General features: G+C 42.3%; 1 protein-coding gene across 4 annotated transcripts in view; it reads right to left on the bottom strand.

Moving 5' to 3' along the window:
• Positions 1-18594, bottom strand: part of trappc8 (trafficking protein particle complex subunit 8) — a 66525-nt gene that overhangs the window by 21583 nt on the left and 26348 nt on the right. For all 4 annotated transcript variants that reach the window (XM_007895037.2, XM_007895039.2, XM_007895038.2 and 1 more), the window contains 10 exons: positions 17188-17362; positions 15418-15571; positions 14083-14182; positions 12346-12605; positions 7739-7854; positions 5742-5892; positions 4530-4630; positions 3202-3307; positions 2090-2221; positions 223-447 (listed from right to left, as the gene is read on the bottom strand). In XM_007895037.2, coding sequence (XP_007893228.1) covers positions 223-447; positions 2090-2221; positions 3202-3307; positions 4530-4630; positions 5742-5892; positions 7739-7854; positions 12346-12605; positions 14083-14182; positions 15418-15571; positions 17188-17362 — 1520 coding nt within the window. The remainder of the gene's footprint in view (positions 1-222; positions 448-2089; positions 2222-3201; positions 3308-4529; positions 4631-5741; positions 5893-7738; positions 7855-12345; positions 12606-14082; positions 14183-15417; positions 15572-17187; positions 17363-18594) is intronic.

Genomic DNA, 18594 nt, shown 5'->3' with positions numbered 1-18594 from the left:
AGCTTTTCAATGCTAATATCTTACCTCAGGATGCTCCAACCTTTTGGCTGCTGAGGGCCGGGTGCCCAATCTGAGAAATACCAGTGGGCCGCATAAGCAATATATTTGTGTTTCCCTTCCAGAAACATAACCAAATTTACGGGTTATGGAGGGAGCGGGTGGGCCAGATGCGGGGTGCGGGGGGGGGGGGGGTGCGGGAGGCAGGTGACCACTCTGTCTTACCTTATAAACATAGAGGTACTCGCGAAGAAAAGCAGCTTGTTGAGCAGCCGTCTGCTTACTGTCATTGATCAGGATGTGCCTGAAGGCTGACACTGCATTTTCTAACTGCCGTAGTGTGAAGGACTGACGACCAATGGTAAAGTTTATATGGTCCTCCGCCAGGCTCCAGCCTTTTCCCTTGTAAACTTGCATTGCTTGACTATAACACCGCAAGGCGTGCTTCCGCTGTAATCAAGAACACGTCACTTCATCACACATCACTTCTCCAAATAAAAGAAATGCTAAGGTGAAGTATTACCTGGGACGTCAGGGAGTCGAAGCTTGCGGTAAAATCCAACAGCAAGCCAATATCAACGCAACAACCACCTGGAAGCTAGTAGGAACTTAGGAACAGGAGTATGTCATTCAGCCTGCTCTGCCATTCTACATCTCTATTAGATCTCCCCTCAACCTTCTCTGTTCTAAGTAGAATAATCCCAGCCTCCCTAGTCTCTTCACATAACTGAAGTCCCTCATCTCTGGTATCATTCAGGTAAATCTCTTTTGCACCTTCTCCAAGGTTCGGACATTCTTCCTAAAGTGCGATGTCCAGAACTAAACACAATACTCCAGTTGAGGCCTAACCAGCAATTTGTAAAGGTTCAACATCACTTCCTTGCTTTTATACTCTGTCTCTATTTATAAATAAGGATATAAATAAGGAATTTCTAAGATCTGCTAAGACTTGACATTCCAGTCTTACCATTGCTAGCACCAGAGACTGATTATAATGTAAAGTGCTTTATAGCCCTTTATCCCACAAAATGTAAGGATCATGGAACAAATGTCCTTTGCTTGTGGAGTTTAATTGGAGAGTAATAAGTGTAATAAATGCCATGGATCCCATATGCTTTTTTAAGGTCTCAAGACCTTTCTCTTTGACCGTGCCTTCAGCTCCCCTCTCGACTCTCTACTCCCTCCCTCCCCTCACCCTGACCATTTCCCCCCAATGCTCAGGTCCTGACCCAACTGTACAGCGCCCTGTGACGTCCTCCCGACGTGAAAGGCGCTCTATAAATGGAATCTTATTGTTGTTAACAACTTTTGTCAACTTGCCCTGCCACCTTCAAAGATTTGCTTATGTGAACCCCCAGGTCTCTGTCCCTGCACCCCCTTTAAAATGGTACCATTTTATCTTATATTGGTTCTCTTCAATCTTCTCCAAAAATGCATTACTTCTCACTTCCCTGCATTAAATTTAAAGTATAAAGTATATTTGTTAGGTCAGAGTATCGAGGGAAATTGGAGTTGAGGTACAGATCAGACATGATCTTACAGAATGGTGGAATAGGCTCGATGAGCTGAATGGCCTACTCCTGTTACTAAATTCCATCTGCCATGTGTCTGCCCATCTTGCCAGCCTGTTTATGTCTCCCTTCACAGGATTTACTAAGGCATGAAATGAGTGTGTACTTGTAGACAAACGCAGCAGCACAATTGCACACAGCAATGTCCTACTAATGATGAAACGAATGACCGATTTTATTAGGGGGATTTGTTGGCCAGGACACGGGAGAAACTCTCTTCTCTTTTCAAATAGTGCCGAGATCTTTAGCATTCGCCTGAACAGGCAGATGGGTCTTCAGTTTAACGTCTCACCCGAAAGACAGCAACTTCGGGAATGCAACGCTCTCAGGGCTGCATTGGAGTATCATCTTAGTCCCGACGTAGGATACGAACCCATAACCTTGTACTGTAACTGGGTCTGCTCAGGTGCATAACAGACTGTGCTGGACTGGTGCACATGCACGCTTCATCTATTTCAAGCAAGGTTGCTAAATTCAAACAGTAATTTGAAGCAAATACCAGTCACTTCTTGGATGCTCACCTGATCCGCTTTACTAAACCGATGTCCGGCCAGGATCATGTGAAAAGCAAACTTGCGCACCATAGGTGTTCGCATGTTGATGAAACAGTGGGCGGCCTGCTCCAGTAAAAGGGCACTCCGTAAGTCAGAATCCTGTTTGAAATGAGAAACATTTATTTTAACGTTACCACTCACACATAATATTAATAATTAACAGTCACCAGTTCCGAAGTTGCATCTTTCAGAAGAAAACAAATATGAATCAAAGAGAGCCAACTTGAGGACTTGCTGAAAGAATTCTATGACCTTTATAAGGGTCTCCTTATCCACCCTGTCCTTACCAACCGCCGGCTTCCCCCTGCAGATAGTGAGTCGTGCGTCTGATTAGAGAAAGTGGGGAGAGAGAAAATGTAAATGTGTCCCAAATATTCAAATTTGCACAATATTTGATTAGTTGGCACACATTTACATTTTCACACAAAACCAACTACAATGTATCAAGAAGCATCTCTTTTTCAATGCACACGATCCTCAGTGCCCAAATACCAATAGATCAAAGTTTGAACTTGCATATCTAATGAGTCACTCAGTATAAAATAAAAGTGAGCACCGAGTCACAGAATTCGTTCTGCAAGTCCTCAAATTGCCGCTCTTTCATAATTTTTTTTGTTTGCAAGATGCAATCTCACAACTGGTGACTGCAATAATGTACTGTCAAGAGAATAGGCTAAAGGTTGGACAGATAAACCACTTCAGACTTGAAAGAGAGACTAGTCAATCCCCAGCAAACTGGACACCGGATTAATGGGGGAAGATCCAGCTAGCCAGATTTTCCATCTAAATGTTAATTCAACATTTGACAGTGACAACCAGACAGTCTGAATTCCATATACTTGAAGTCATTTGGCACATTTTCACAAATTGCTTATTTGGGACACATTTCCATTTTATACCACAGTCCCAAATTATACCTGACTGGCCCTCATGACGTGCTCCATTTTGAGCAAAATGTTATGGACACATACCAAAGATTTCCACCTCTCTAAGACTACACAGAGCACATAGTTGCACAATAGTGAGATATACAATTAGGTTAGTGCACTATCAATACGCCAAACTGGAACCTTTCCTACCTCACTCGTCATACGAATAAGCAGAGTTGCAGCCTCTGAATATTTGACTTGGCTTTTCAGAATTTCAGCACTCAGCAAAGCGCATCTCTCTGCAAGGACCAGATTCCTGGAGGGAGAAAAATGTTAACGTTGAAAATCAAAGCACATGACACAAATGTTTGTGGAGATTCTTGTACCTATTTCTATACCCTGCCTGTTCCAGTGGATGATAAAGATTTTACGGCACTACTCAAAAAGAGAAGGGAGTTTCTCCTGGTGTTCTGGCCAATAATTCCCCAAAATAAAATTGGTCACTCACTCCATGGCTGTTTGTGAGACACTGTTGTGTGCATGCAAACTGGCTGAGTTAGGACCAAAATATGATCGACGAGATAAACTATCTCCTGTGCTGTAATAATAATAATCCTTACATTTGATATAGAACCTGATCACGTCATTGAGACATCTCAAAGCACTTCACAGAATATACTGTAGAGTGAATTGATTGTATATTTTACTTTCAAAACATGACAGTCAATTGCGCACAGCAGTGTCCCACAAACAATCATGGATTGAGTGACAACATTATTATTATTTTATTTATTTATTTTAAAAGGATTATTACCCGCAGAAAAGTGATCCACCAATCAACTAAAAACTTACTGCTAGTTAAACAGAGGTGTGTGGAGTAAGGAAACTTGCCTAAAGTTTCACACTGCCTGGGAATCGAACCCGGGTCCTCTCACTTGTGAGGTGACTGCTCTAACCAATATGCTACAGGACTCCAAGCTACAGAATTGCTATTTGACTCTACAAATCATCCAGAACTCTGCAGCCTGTGTTCTCTCCCACACCAGGCTCCGTGACCCTATCACCCCCATCCTCACCCGACTCCACTGGCTTCCCATCAGACAGAGGATACTGGTCCTCACCTTCAAGATCCTGGTCCTCACCTTCAAAGCCCTCCATGGCCTCACTCTCCCCTACCTCTGTGATCTCCTAAACCCCTACCATCCTGCCCGCTCCCTCCGCTCAGCGGTCTCCAGCCTGCTTCCCGTCCCCCGCCTCGCCTGCCCCACCAATGACGGGCAGCCTTTAGCCAATCTACCCCCACCCTCTGGAACTCCATCCCAGTCCCACCGCCTCACCAGCTCCCTTGCCTCCTTCGACCCATCTCAAGATCCTCCTCTTCGACCACCCTCCTCCCCACCCTGCCCTCCACCCTCCTAAATCCCGACCCCCAGCTCCGGTCCAAAGCACCGATTGTCCAGCACCTTGGGCCATCCTCCCAAGGTGAAAGGCTCTGTACATATGTGTTGTTGTTGTTGTTGTTGAAGAAAACGACATACTTGCACACGTCCTTGTAAGTCTGAATAGCTGTCTCCATATAATGGGCTGGGTACTGCCTCTGAGCTCCAGGCTGAAGAAAAACTGATGCTGCTGCCATTTCCTTTGATATTATAGACATGGAACAAATGAGAAATTAGGAAACAATTTATTTGTGTGATGCACCATATCTCCTTGTATCCTTCACATAAAATTTTGCAATTTATAAATCCAGGTTTATAAAATTAAGTTATGAATTCAGTACTCCTGATAACTTAACCCTGGCTTAACTTCTCACTGCCATTTAAGTCATCATGCTGTCAATATCCCAGCCCCATTTATGTATGTATTTATACAAGTGCCTAACTTGCCACTCCGGCTAACTCGTCACTGAGCCCTTTTCTCTTGGAACGACGAGCATTTGAAGCAATAGTTTTATACCATTAGTAATTTTAATGCAGAAGTTTGGCACCAAATTAGCCAGTCAGTAAATAATCCTAAACAAACACAGCTTTACAAATAGATGCATAGAGTACAAAAAGCAAGGATGTTTAGCTAAACTTTCATAAGTCACTGGTTAAGCCTCAGCTGGAGCATCGTGTCCAATTCTGGGCACCGCTATTTAGGAAGGATGTCAAGGCCTTGGAGAGGATGCAGAGGAGATTTACCAGGGATGAGGGATTTTAGTTATGTAAATAGACTAGAGAAGCTGAGATTGTTGTCTTTAGAGCTGAGAAGGTTAGGGGAGATTTAACAGAGGTGTTCAAATTATGAGGGGAGCAGATAGGGAGAAACTGTTTCCACTGGCAGGTGGGTCGGTAAAAATAAGGAGAGTTGCTACGATCTGAAATGCACCACCTGAAAGGGTGGTGGAAGCAGATTCAATAACAACTTTCAAAAGGGAATTAGATAGGTACTTGAAAAGGAAAAAATTACAAGGATATGGGGAAACAGCGAAGAGTGGGATTAATTGGGTAGCTCTTTCAAAGAGCCGGTGCAGGCACGATGGGCCGAATGGCCTCCTCCTGTGCTGTAATCTATGATTCTATAATATAGGTGCAATGCCAGAATTATATCTTATTGTTCCTTTAATACAATGCTAATTAAAAGTCCAGAAGCCTTTAATAAATTTACATACGCACAGCATTTCAGAATAATATACATTACAAATCCTGTCCTTTTAATGTTTCATCATGCAAGAATCATATTTCGGGATTTATCTGTTCAATACAAACCAGTGCTCCTGCTGCATACAGCATCGCTTGATCATTGAGGAAATCTTTCTTTGCTGTGTGGTAACAACTGTAAGCTAAATCATAATGCTGAACCAAGAAACACAAGTCAGCCATTTTCCTTATTTGCAGCTCAGGGGCTTCTAGTGGATACCTATGTGAAATTGAGGAGTGAAGCACAAACATAGTAAAACACAAGCAACATGTATATAGCGCCCTTCATGTGGGCAGCATCTCGGGGCATTTAACAGTGGAAGAGCCTGACGCCGAGCCAGGGGGAGGAAGGTGATGACTGTGAGGACGGCTGAAGAGGAAGGTCTTCAGTCGTGATCTAAAAGAAGAGAAGAGGGCAAAATGGACAGATTGGGGGTAGAGACTTCCAAAGCTTCAGGGCGTAGAGGCTGAAAGTGCGGCCTGCCCTAGGTGGGGATAATAAAATGCAATAATGTGTGATATTGGCATCAATAACTTCTCAGCCAAAAGCAATTTTGTTACGAGTAGGCTTATCTGGATTCAATGGAAATAAGTAAAGATCAAGAAAAACTTCTTTCTCTTTTGGAATAGTGCCATGGGATCTTTAATGTGGAGTCCTGTAGCTCAGTGTTTAGAGCACTCGCCTCGCAAGCGAGAGACCAGGTTTGATTCCCAACAGGGCGAAATGTTGGGCAAGTTTCCTTACTCCACACACACGCCTGTTTACCTGGCAGTAAGTAGGAACCAGTTGTTAGTCAATTGGCAGATCACTTTTCTGGGGGTAATAATTCCTTCAACAAAATAATAATGAATTGGTCACTTCAATCCACGACTGTTTGTGGGATACTGCTGTGCGCAATTGGCTGCTGAGTTTCACCCACAAAATATACAGTAAATTCACTTTACAGTATATTCTGTGAACACCTTGAGACGCCTCGAAGACATGATAAAGCACTATATCAAATGCAAGAATTATTATTATAATTTAACAGCCAGCTGAATAGGCAGATAGGTCCTCAGCTTAACGTCTCATTCGAAGGGCTGCATCTCCGATAATGTAACATACCTCCAACAATGTGTCAGCCAAGATTATATGAGTTCAAAGTCCCAATGTGCAGCTTGAACCCACAACCTTCTGACTCAGAGTGCAACCAACTGAGCCAGGCCGGCACAATCTGGAGTGTTTTGAAGCCAGGAACCATAGCAATGAAAGTTTAGAAAAGAGCTCTAGAAATGTAATGGCTGAAGCCTCAGCCTCTGTTAATGGGATAGAGGGAAAAAGCAACAGGCTGGAATCAGAGCAGGGGAAGGTATGTCCAAGAGAATAAGGTTAGAGTTGATTGCATTGGTAGTTTCTCATAAACAAAGTTCAATTTTTAGGATACTTTATTAAAAGGCATGTTTTTTTACTGAGGCCCTACAGATGACTTAAATATCTTTATCTAAGACAATGTGCTCCATAGTAACAAGATTCCATTTAAAGACTTTATACAAGAAGTTTTCATGAAAGACATGTATGTACTCAGAACAAAGTTAGAGGAAAACTGAAACTAGAATTTGGAATCGGACAGTAAAATCTATGTACAATATAAGCAGCTCCTATTCATAATTATAATATTTGCATTTGATGTAGTATCTATCACGTCGTCGAGACGTCTCAAAGCCCTTCACAGAATATACTGTAAAGTGAATTGACTGTATATTTTGAGGGCGAAATGCAGCAGCCAATTGCGCATAGCAGTGTCCTACAAACAGTCATGGATTGAGTAAAAATTTTTAAGCTTATTTTGGAGGGGATTATTATCCCCAGAAAAGCGATCCGCCAATCGACTAACAACCAGGTTCCAACTTACTGCTCAGTAAACAGAGGCTTGTGGAGTAAATAAACTTGCCCAAGTTTCACCCTGTCTGGCAATCGAACCCAAGTCCTGTTGCTTGCTCACTATGCTATGGGACTCCATATGCAGCTCTTCTTCATCCATTCAAAACTGAGAACAATTTTGCGAAACAAGAACTTGTTTACTTACAATAAGCTGGTGGTGCTTTTCAGTTCATTCGTGCTTTTCTCCGGCACTTTGCTCCCACTGAACCATTTCTTAGTGGCGGTGAATAGAGATCGACTTAAGCCTTTTCTGGAAATCAGCTGCATAAAACAAACAACAGAAGAAATTTCATTAATTTAATGCCCATGAAAGGTTATGTTCTTAACCAAAAAATTCTTTTAAATTGTGAATTAAGTTGTACAATTTAATTAAACAACTCACAAGTGAAAAACTACTTCAACATACGTTTTACACATTTCCTTCCCTCTCAAAAGTACCCTAATACATGTGAGATATGTTACTCTTATTTTTGTTTTTTGTTTTCACGACTAATATCAGAAAACCATTCTAACAGGTTGCATACACTATTCAATCAAGAGCCTAGCCCCAGTTACCCAATGTCCCATTTCAAATCATTCTTTTGGAAAATCAAAGGAGCTTCGAGAGGTATCAAAATCATGGCTTCTCACCATCTCACTTAGAATTTACTACAAATAGAACTTACAACCTCCATAAAGATAATAATTTACAGGCTATTCGGATCTTAATAATCATCATTGCATTTGGCATAGTATCTTTCACATCGGGAGGACGTCCCAAAGGACTTCACAGGATTTACTGTGAAGTGGAGTGATCTTAACATTAATCCCTCCAATCGGGTTTCCGTGCTGCCCATAGCACAGAAACAGCCCTGACCAGTGACAAATGACATTCTGTCCATCTGAGACCAGGGTTCCCTCTGCCTCTTCGTCCTCCTTGACCTCACTGTTGCTTTCGACACCACTCCATCCTCATCCACCGCCTCTCCTTTCACCTCAACCTTCACGGCTCTGTCCTTGACTGGTTCAGATCATACATCTCACACCACCTGCACTTCATCTCCACAAACGGTTTCTTCTCTAGCCTCCACACCGTCTCGTGCGGTGTTCCTCAGGGCTCTGTCCTTGGTCTCCTCCTCTTCAATATCTATATGCTCTCTTTTGGTGACATCATCCGTAGACATAGGGTCAACTTCCACATGTATGCGAATGACACCCAACTCTACCTCTCTGCCTCCAACCTTGACTCCAAGACCACTGCTGTGCTGACAGAATGTATGTCTGACATCAAGTCCTGGATGAGAGCTAACATTCTTCAGTTGAACGTCAACAAGACCGAGGCTCTCCTGATTAGCTCCCGTCAGTCCCCCCTCACCTCAGGTGCTGACAGCATCACCATTCATGGTTGCACACTCCACCTCACTAAGCCAGTCCAGAACCTTGGGGTCTTGTTTGACCCTCAACTATCCTTTCTACTCCACATCATGACCCGCTCTGCCTTCCTCCACCTTCTCAACATCGCCCGGCTCCCCCACTGTTTCACACCACAGGCCACCAAAACCCTCATACACGCTTTCATTACATCGAGGCTTAACTATGCAAACTCACTGCTTGTCGGCCTCCCCAAATCCTCCCTCCAAGGCTGCAGATCATCCAGAATTATGCAGCCCGCATTCTCTCCCGCACCAGGCTCTGTGACCCTATCACCCCCATCCTCGTCCGACTCCACTGGCTTCCCATCACACAGAGGATACAGTTCTGTGACCTCCTAACCCCCTACCATCCTGCTCGCTGCCTCTGCTCAGCAGGCCTGCTACACGTCCCCCGCCTCGCTCGCCCTACTATTGGCAGGCGGGCCTTCTGCCATTTTGTCACCACCCTCTGAATCCTGCAGTCCCTCCACCTCGCCCCCTGCTTTGCCACCTTCAAGACCCTCCTTTTCGACCGTACTTTCGATCTCCCTGCTTCCCCCACCCCTCCACCCTCCCGACCCTGACCCCAGCTCGGGTCCGAAATTCTGTCTGTCTAGTGCCTTGAGACATCCTCCCGACGTGCATAGCTCTAGAGTTTGTAGAGGATATAACCGTGGAAATGGGATTTGGAAAGTTAACTATCTACTCTCCTTCCTAGCAACCAATTCTATTCTTTATGAAGAAATAAAGAATAGAATTTCTCCCCCTCCACCCCTCCTGATCCCAACCACCAGCTCGGGTTTGGATCCCTGACTGTCCAGCTCCTTGGGATGTCTTCCTGACATGAAAGACGTTATACAAATGCAATTTGTTGTTGTTGTCGGGTCCAAATTCCTAACTGTCCAGTGCTTTGGGATGTCCTCCCGACATGAAAGGCGCTACACAAATGTAATTTTGTATGGTATAAATACGTATGAACTCTTGACCGAAACGTGCTCTTTACACCCGACACCTGTGTAATTTTGTCCTACACTTATCTTAAAAGCATTGTTCTGGATTTACTGAGTGGTTTTGATGGGAATAAATAAGGAGAAACTGTTTCCACTGGCTGTCGTGTTTCATCCACAAAATATATAATCAATTCACTTAACATTATATTCTGCGAAGCGTTTTCAAACGTCTCAAAGGCAAGGATTATTATTATTGGTTTGATTTCGGTACAAATTGAACACAATGGCTAGAGATAAGAAAGGCAAATGGAAACATTGTTCTGCTGGAGACGGAGGTCAAACAGATAAACTGCAGGACCCAGGACAAAATAAAAATGACACTATTGCTGAAAGATTACAGTGCAGTCTTTACAAGACAATTTGCATCAGTAATCGAGGACCTTGATGTAGCTAATGTAACCAAAGTGTACAACTGCAAAGGACTTGTACATGACCCAACGATAACACTAATAACTTGCAATTGCAAGATCTTCAACACGTCAGTATGCAGTTTGCAGTATGAAATCCACAGATAGCTTCAAGATGCTGACTTTCATTTATTTGTAACCGTAAGAACAATCACTTATTGAATATCAAGTAACCAAACGCTTGGAAAGAGAATATAATATTTAAAAAGCTAGCACGGTTAACAGTAATTGTTCCGACATTTTTGTGAAATAATAATCTTTACATTTAATATAACGCCTTATCACGTCATTGAGACGTCTCAAAGCACATCACAGAATATACTGCAAAGTGAATTGACTGTGGGCAAAACGTGGCAGCCAACTGCTTACAGCAGTGTCCCGCAAACAGTCGTAGATTCAGTGACCAAATTATTATTATTTTGAAGTGATTATTACCCCAGAAAGCGATCCGCCAATCGACTAACAACCAGGTTTCTATTTACTGCTAGGTACTGTCCCGCACCAGGCTTCGCGACCACATCACTCCCACCCTCGCTCACCTCCAATGGCTCCCCATCCCCCAGAGGATCGAATTCAAGATCCTCATCCTCACCTACAAGGCCATTCATGGCCTCGCTCCCTCCTACCTCTCCGACCTACTATCCCCTACTTACCTGCCCGTACCCTCCGTTCCTCTGGCTCCGGTCTGCTCCACACCCCCCGCCCCAACCGCCCTACCATCGGTGGCCTTCAGCCTCTCAGCCCCGAGGCTCTGGAACTCTATCCCCCAGTACCTTCGCCGCTTCCTCCCTTTCCTCCTTCAAGGCCCGTCTCAAGACATTTCTCTTTGACCGTGCCTTCAGCTACCCTCTCGACTCTCTTCCCCCTCCTCGCTCCCTCCCTTCCCTCCCCTCACCCTGACCATTTCCCCCCTGCTCGGGTCCCGACCCAACTGTCCAGCGCCTTGGGACGTCCTCCCGACGTGAAAGGCGCTCTATAAATGAAATCTTGTTGTTGCTCAGCCAAAATTGAGCTGCTAGGTAAACAGAGGCATGTGGAGTAAGGAAACTTACCCAAGATTTCGCCCTGCCCAGGAATCGAACCCGGGTCGATCGCTTGCGAGGCGAGTGCTCTAACCACTATGCTACAGGATTCCACAGCTCCACAAACAATAACATATTGGAAAAGACATGCGTGGGTCTTGTAATTTTCTCTGCTAAAGTTTCAGCTTTAACATGAAGGCAAGTTCTGAGTGTGTTACTGGAACACAACGAAGCTGTAGTTGAGGCCAAACCACTTTGAACTTACTTTTTCCATGGCTCTCCAATATTTGGCAAAATGAAGGGGAAAACAAATACGTGTGGCTTTTTTGATATACATATCAAGTTTAATACTAATTTAATAGATTTGTTGAACATTCTTATCAAATCTGACTCTATCCTAGCCGTTTCAGATTGAAATACTGCACCTATTTCAATATATTCTTTGGTGATTTATTTGTATGTTCAGTAATAGAATACTAAAAACGCTCCTTACGATCTTTCTCAATACGTTCCTTAGAAATAAAATTAGGCAAGAACACCTTGCGACATTACTTTTCGTTTTCTTCTCCCTTAAAATCGCACACAAAAAAAACGTTTGTGGCCTCAGGCAGTGTCATTTATCCTATGTATTCAAAATCATAAGAACATAAGAAATAACAGACAAAAAAAAACACGGTCCACCTAGTTCGCCTTCCCCCTTTCTGGCAGTCAGATGCATATATCCCACACTACCTATGTACCATATCCCATAATGTTATTTCCTAAAAGAAAACTATCCATAAGTCTAAATCGGTCAATGTTTTCCTGTTGAATTAAGTTTCTACTGATCTAGCCGACATATGACACATGGGCAAAAGAAACAATGTGGAACTCATAGATCAAATATCGTGTTGAAAACCTGAGAACAGAACCATAGCCACACCTGATCATTCAGCTGTCGAATCGTCTTCTCAATGTGAGGCAGCAATCCTCGAAACGTGAATTCCTGAATGAACTGCCGAATTCGATCGTGATCGGTCAGTGTTAAACACAACCCTCGAGCGTTCAAGCTGTTTTGTTTGATTCCATCGTTTACTGTCCCCACGGGCTTGCTTGTACCATCGAGCTCCTCCAATTTCGTATGAGTTTCTTTGGAATGAGCCTGTTGCAGTGGATGGGATTTATAGTTGTTTGCCACGCCATCTGTTCAAATTTAAAACCACAGCAATTAATTAGTTTCTTCTGCATAACTGGTCTTCCTTACAGGAGCTCTAGGGAATTCCACCTCTGGATCAGCTTAGTTATTAATGATAATAATAATTGTTGCATTTGATACAGCGCGTCGTTGTGATATTTCAAAGCACTTCACAGAATACATTATAAAGTGAATTGACTGTATATTTTGTGGGCGAAACGCAAAACGCAACAGTCGTGTCTGGGACCAATTGTACCTGGAGAAAGTCCACACAATCCACACAGTCACCAAAACAAATGCTACTGTATTATTATAATAAAGCCCCTTGGATATCAGCATTAAGCTTATTACAAACTTTCCTACACAACACTTATTTCAAGCTTTTCAATACTACTCTATTGCTTGCCTCCTCCCTTTCCTCCTTCAAGGCTGATCTCAAGACCTTTCTCTTTGACCGTGCCTTCAGCTCCCCTCTCGACTGTCTACCTCCTCCTCGCTCCCTCCCTTCCCTCCCCTCACCCTGACCATTTCCCCCCTGCTCGGGTCCTGACCCAACTGTACAGCGCCTTGGGACGTCCTCCCGACGTGAAAGGCGCTCAATAAATGGAATCTTGTTGTTGTTGCTCGGTTTCCTTCTGACGTGAAAGGCGCTATACAAATGTAATTTTGTTGTTTAAACCATTCTCTTATATTTGATTTCCAAAATAACTATGTAATAATAATATTACTGGCATTCAATATAGTACCATATCAAGTTGTCAAAATGCCTCAAATTGTTTCACAGGGATTTATTACTGTAAAATCCAGTAACTATTTATAGGCAAATGTGACAATTAATTTTCTCACGGCAATATCCTACAAACAACCATGATTTCAATAACCAATTGTGTTTGTGAGAATGTTGGCTACGACAGGGAGAATCTACCTCTCTTTTTGAACAGTGCCATGGAATTTTTAATGTCCACTGAACAGGCAGATAAGATCTCAGTTATAGTATTTCAGTGCTCCAACACATCGCTCCAAATTAGTCACTGCTGATCAGAACAATATTAAGAGTTGTTTCACTAATTTTTGAAATACAACAAGAATGAATGTTACACAGGACAACTGTTGCTTATTTGTAAGACTTATGTGGCAAAATGTGCTTCAAATTATGTTTAAATCATTTATCACTGCAAAGCTATTTACAGGATTAGACAGAGGGATGACAGTGGTCTTTTCCAGTCCTGTACACTATTATGTTCCTAGGATCATGCACAAAACAAGCAGTCAATCCACTTTACAGTGTATCCTGTGAAGTACTCACCAACATGATAAGGCACTTTATTAAATGCAAGGATTATTATTACTTATTATTACTATTATTACAGGGTTAATGCTAAGTAACAAATAAACTTTTTTTTAAAAGCTTTTCAATCACAATTCTTCCCTTAAAACTTTTTTTTGCTGTAAAACTCTTAAAGCAGTGACATGGAATTTAAGTACCTTTGATTGAAATGTCCGTTCCTTCCACCTCTAATGCTTTTATGGAGTTTTCTTTATTTTTGTTGGTAACAAGTGAAGTGGGACCATCTTCACAGATCTCCTAAAATGAAGACAAAAATCTGTCACACAGCTTCACAACAACAAATTACATTAGAATATATTACATTAGAATATACAGCACAGAAACAGGCCATTTGGCCCAACTGGTCTATGCCGGTGTATATGCGCCATGTGAGCCTCCTCCTGCCCTTCCTCAACTAAGCCTTCAAGCATAACCTTCTCTTCCTTTCTCCCTCATGTACCTGTCTAGCTTTACCTTAAATACATCTGTGCTATTTGCCTCAACAACTCCTTGTGGTAGCATGTTCCACATTCCCACTAGTCTCTGTGTGAAGAAATTTCTTCTAACTTCCCTATTTGATCTATTTGTGACTATTTTATACTGATGGCCCCTGGTTTTGGTTTCCCCCACGAGTGGAAACATCTTCCCTATGTCTACCCTATCAAAACCTGACATTTGTATAGTGCCTTTCACGTTGGGAGGACGTGCCAAGGCCCATTTTAGCCAAATATGAAAAAGCACCTAGCATGAACATTAGGGACATTTTTAAAATAAATATCAGTTACAGCACTAGATACCACAAACATCAACTTTAGATCTCAATTGATAATCATTGCTCGAGTTTGTTAATCTCACCAAGAGAAGGAATCTTTTCCTTCACATGTCCCATCAAACAACTTCACAGGTTGACCTGTCAAATCAACAACAACAACTTGCATTTATCCCTCAGAGGATAGAATTCAAAATCCTCGTCCTCACTTTCAAGGTCCTCTACGGCCTTGTCCCCTGCTGCATCTCTGACCTGCCGGGCTTGTCGCCTCTCTGCCCCCACTCTTTGGAACTCCATCCCACAATCTCTTCGCCTGGCTCCCTCTCTTGCCTCCTTCAAGGCACAACTCAAGATCCTCCTTTTTGACCGTGTCTTCAGCCGCCCTCCTACCCCCTCTGTCCCCCCTCATCCCAACCATGCCCCCAGGCTCGGCTCCTGAACCCTGACTGTTCAGCACCTTAGGACATCCTCCCGACGTGAAAGCCACTTTACAAATGTAATTTTACACAGTGTGTTGCGTCTGACTTCTTCCAATCTTTGGAAATTGTAAGGATGGAAGATTAAATTGGGAACTACTCAGTGAAGAAGAAAAAACACTGCCCATCAACAATGATTTTGCTGTGGAACCTCGATTAAATGAAAGGGACCCAGGTGGATAACTGGGATAACATGGGTTCTACTGTACGGACTCTTATTATTAAATATGTGTGACCTCAGTTCCTACCTGGCTCTGCAAGTTACTTCTATTCAAGTACTGACTCCAAGGGTCTGGGATTTGCTCATCCGATCCACCTAGTGGTGTGCGAGAGTTAAACTTCAGCAGATAGCAGCCCTGGGACCCGTATCGCTGTTTAATTTCCTCATAAGTAGATTCAGCTCTGAAAGTTGGGAAACATATGTATATGATTCAAGCTTAAAATAATAAACTGGTCAAACTTTAATGCTTTAAAGGCAATGGAAAACACAATAAAATCTCCAGAAGCAGAGGTACAGTCATTGCAATGTGTATCCAAGTCAAATGATTCAATAGGACTTTTGTGTTGCAGCTATGGAAATGGAAATACATTTGCAAAAGTTAAATATGAAATCTGAGCGCAGTCATTACAAATATTCAAATGGCTATTCTCTTTCAGAAATTTTCTATGAACTTTTAATAAGCGACAAACTCCAGTTTGCAGTGGGTGCTAGTTATACACATCCTAAAAGAAAAGTTCCCGGTAAAGCGAGAGACCTGGGTTCGATTCCCAGCAGAGCGAAACCTTGGGTAAGTTTCCTTACTCCACACCCCTGAAAATAATCCCTCAAGAGAGAAAAAAAATAATAAAATTGGTCACTTCAATCCATGACTGTTTGTAGGACGCTGCTGTGCGCAATTGGCTGCTGCATTTCGCCTACAAATATACAGTCAATTCACTTTACAGTATATTCTGTGAAACGCTTTGAGATGTCTAGAAGACATGAAGTGCTCTATATCAGATGCAAGGATTTTATATATATATATATATTAAAGGCTGTGCAATCATCCTTACGTTTGATAGAGTGCCTTATCATGTGGTTAAGATGTCTCAAAGCGCTTCACAGAATAGGCTGTAAGGTGAATTGACTGATATTTTGTGGGTGAAACACAGCAGCCAATTGTGCACAGCAGTGTCCCACAAACAGTCATGGATTGAGTGATTAGTTTTTTTGTTAAGCGATTATTGCGATCCGTCAATCGACTAACAACCATGTTCCTACTTGCTCCTGGGTAAACAGAGGCGTATGGAGTAAGGAAACATGCCAAAGCTTTCGCCCTGCCCAGGAATCAAACCCAGGTTCTCTCGCTTGTGCGGCGAGTAACCAATACGCTACGGGACTCCAATTAATGTTGCTTTGTTGGCCAGGATAAACTCCTTTCTGTTTTTATCACAGTGACGAAAATAAAGGCTGTGCAATGGGATTATCTTCAAGTATAATAAATATCTTTTTTTTAAAAAAACAAATTGAAAAAAGCATGATATAAGGTTGCTGTTTGTTTTTGACTGGCACCGCTCTTGTGCAACTTTCTTCTGGCAAAGCGGAGCTCCAACTCATCAATGTGCCCAAAACAGAAGGGAGTTTATCCTGGCCAACAACACAGCATTAATTGTCAATCACCTCTAAAAACAAATTGAAAAAAGCTTGACATAAGGTTGAGACTTTGTACACTTGCCTACAAAAAAGCTACGATGTTTGACAGTAATTATTATAAGGTGCTTTGAGACACAGAGGTGATAAAGTGCAATAAAAAAAGCAATTTGTGTTTTATCAGGCAAGGAGAGTAGAATAGTCCAGAGTTCCATTTCCCCCCTGCTCGGGTCATGACCCAACTGTGCAGCGCCTTGGGACGTCCTCCTGACGTGAAAGGCGCTTTATAAATGGAATCTTGTTGTTGTTGTTATTGCTCCACGATCGGCTGAATGTACAACAAGTCATTTTCAAACAGTTCCCTGATATTTCTTCACCCACTTCTTACCTCTGCTCATCACCTTCACTAACATCATGCAGCAAAACATAGTATTTCAGTGTATTTGGAATAAACCACTTTGGGTAAGAGTAGTCACTGTTGTGCTGAATACGATGCTGCTCTTGAGATAGCTTCAAGAATTGCTCCACAGGATCAAGCTCCTTTGATGACACAACAAGCATGCCTTTCAGGAATACGGTTAAGGAATATAAAATTGTTTTTGCGCAGTGTGTACGTGAACGCACAAACATGCACACACACACATACACACATACTCACTCAGAAACATATTTTAGGGCTTTCAATAATATGAGAATGATCCTTTATTTTCCAAAATGATGGGTCGTTCTCACTATCATCAGCAGACAAAACAACAAAAACAATAAATTACATTTGTATCGCGCCTTTCACGTCAAGAGGACGTCCCAAGGAGCTGGACAGTTAAGGATTTGAACTCGAGCTGGGGATTGGGCTTAAGAGGGGTGGAGGGCAGGGAGGGTAGTGGTAGGAGGGTGACCCAAGGCACGGTCGAAGAGGGTCTGGAGACGAGCCTTGAAGGAGGCAAGGAAATATGGAATGGAATTCCAAAGGTGGGGCCAGAGAGGGCATAAAAAAAGGCTTTTCTTTAATTCTTATCAGTCTAATTTCAAATAAGAGCCGCAAAGAGATCTTAATAGTTTGATATAAGCCACCAGAATTCCCCCTGCACCTCATTTGTGTCATAGTAAAAAAGGATCCATATACTATTAGACCATATTATTTTTTCCCTGAAACTCAATTAATAGGAATGAAAAGGAAACTTTTATTTTATTTTCCCCTTCACCCAAAAAGGACACAACTTGGAAATTTAACAATGATTTGTAATACAGTTACATTTACAATAATAATTATCCTTACATTTGGTGTAGCTCCTTTCACATCAGGAGGACATCGCAAAGCGCTTCACAAGATTTACTGTAAAGTGCAGTGTTTTGTGGGCACTTCTATTCATAAAATAATTTGCTCTCCCAAATGTACCAGAGCTGAGTACAGCAAATGGCAACATAAAAAGATAGCAAATAAAATCAAATTGGTACATATTATTGTTTTGGTTTTTTCTCACAAATAGTTTAATCCTTAATAACTGTAGCTTGCCACTTGAGTTAAAGGCATAATTGCCTAAAAAAAGTCACTACACGTTACAGTGAATCCTGTGCAGCACTTTGAGACGATCTCCGTGAACACAAAAAGCACTATATTAAATGCAAGGTTTATCATAATAATCTTCATTCAAACAAAGCTTTCTCTACACTGCTGAACCATGAGTTGCCATTACTTGCATTTCATCTGCAAATCTTATGAAGAGAAGCCTCAATCCACAGATCCCATTAATTCACAGCAAAACATAATTTTATCGTCAGAAAATAAAGCATATTC

Source organism: Callorhinchus milii, unplaced genomic scaffold (genome assembly GCF_018977255.1).
Source record: "Callorhinchus milii isolate IMCB2004 unplaced genomic scaffold, IMCB_Cmil_1.0 Scaffold2, whole genome shotgun sequence".
Lineage (NCBI taxonomy): Eukaryota > Metazoa > Chordata > Chondrichthyes > Chimaeriformes > Callorhinchidae > Callorhinchus > Callorhinchus milii.
The sequence above is the reverse complement of the archived record's forward strand: the minus strand, read 5'-3'. Positions and strand labels throughout refer to the sequence as shown.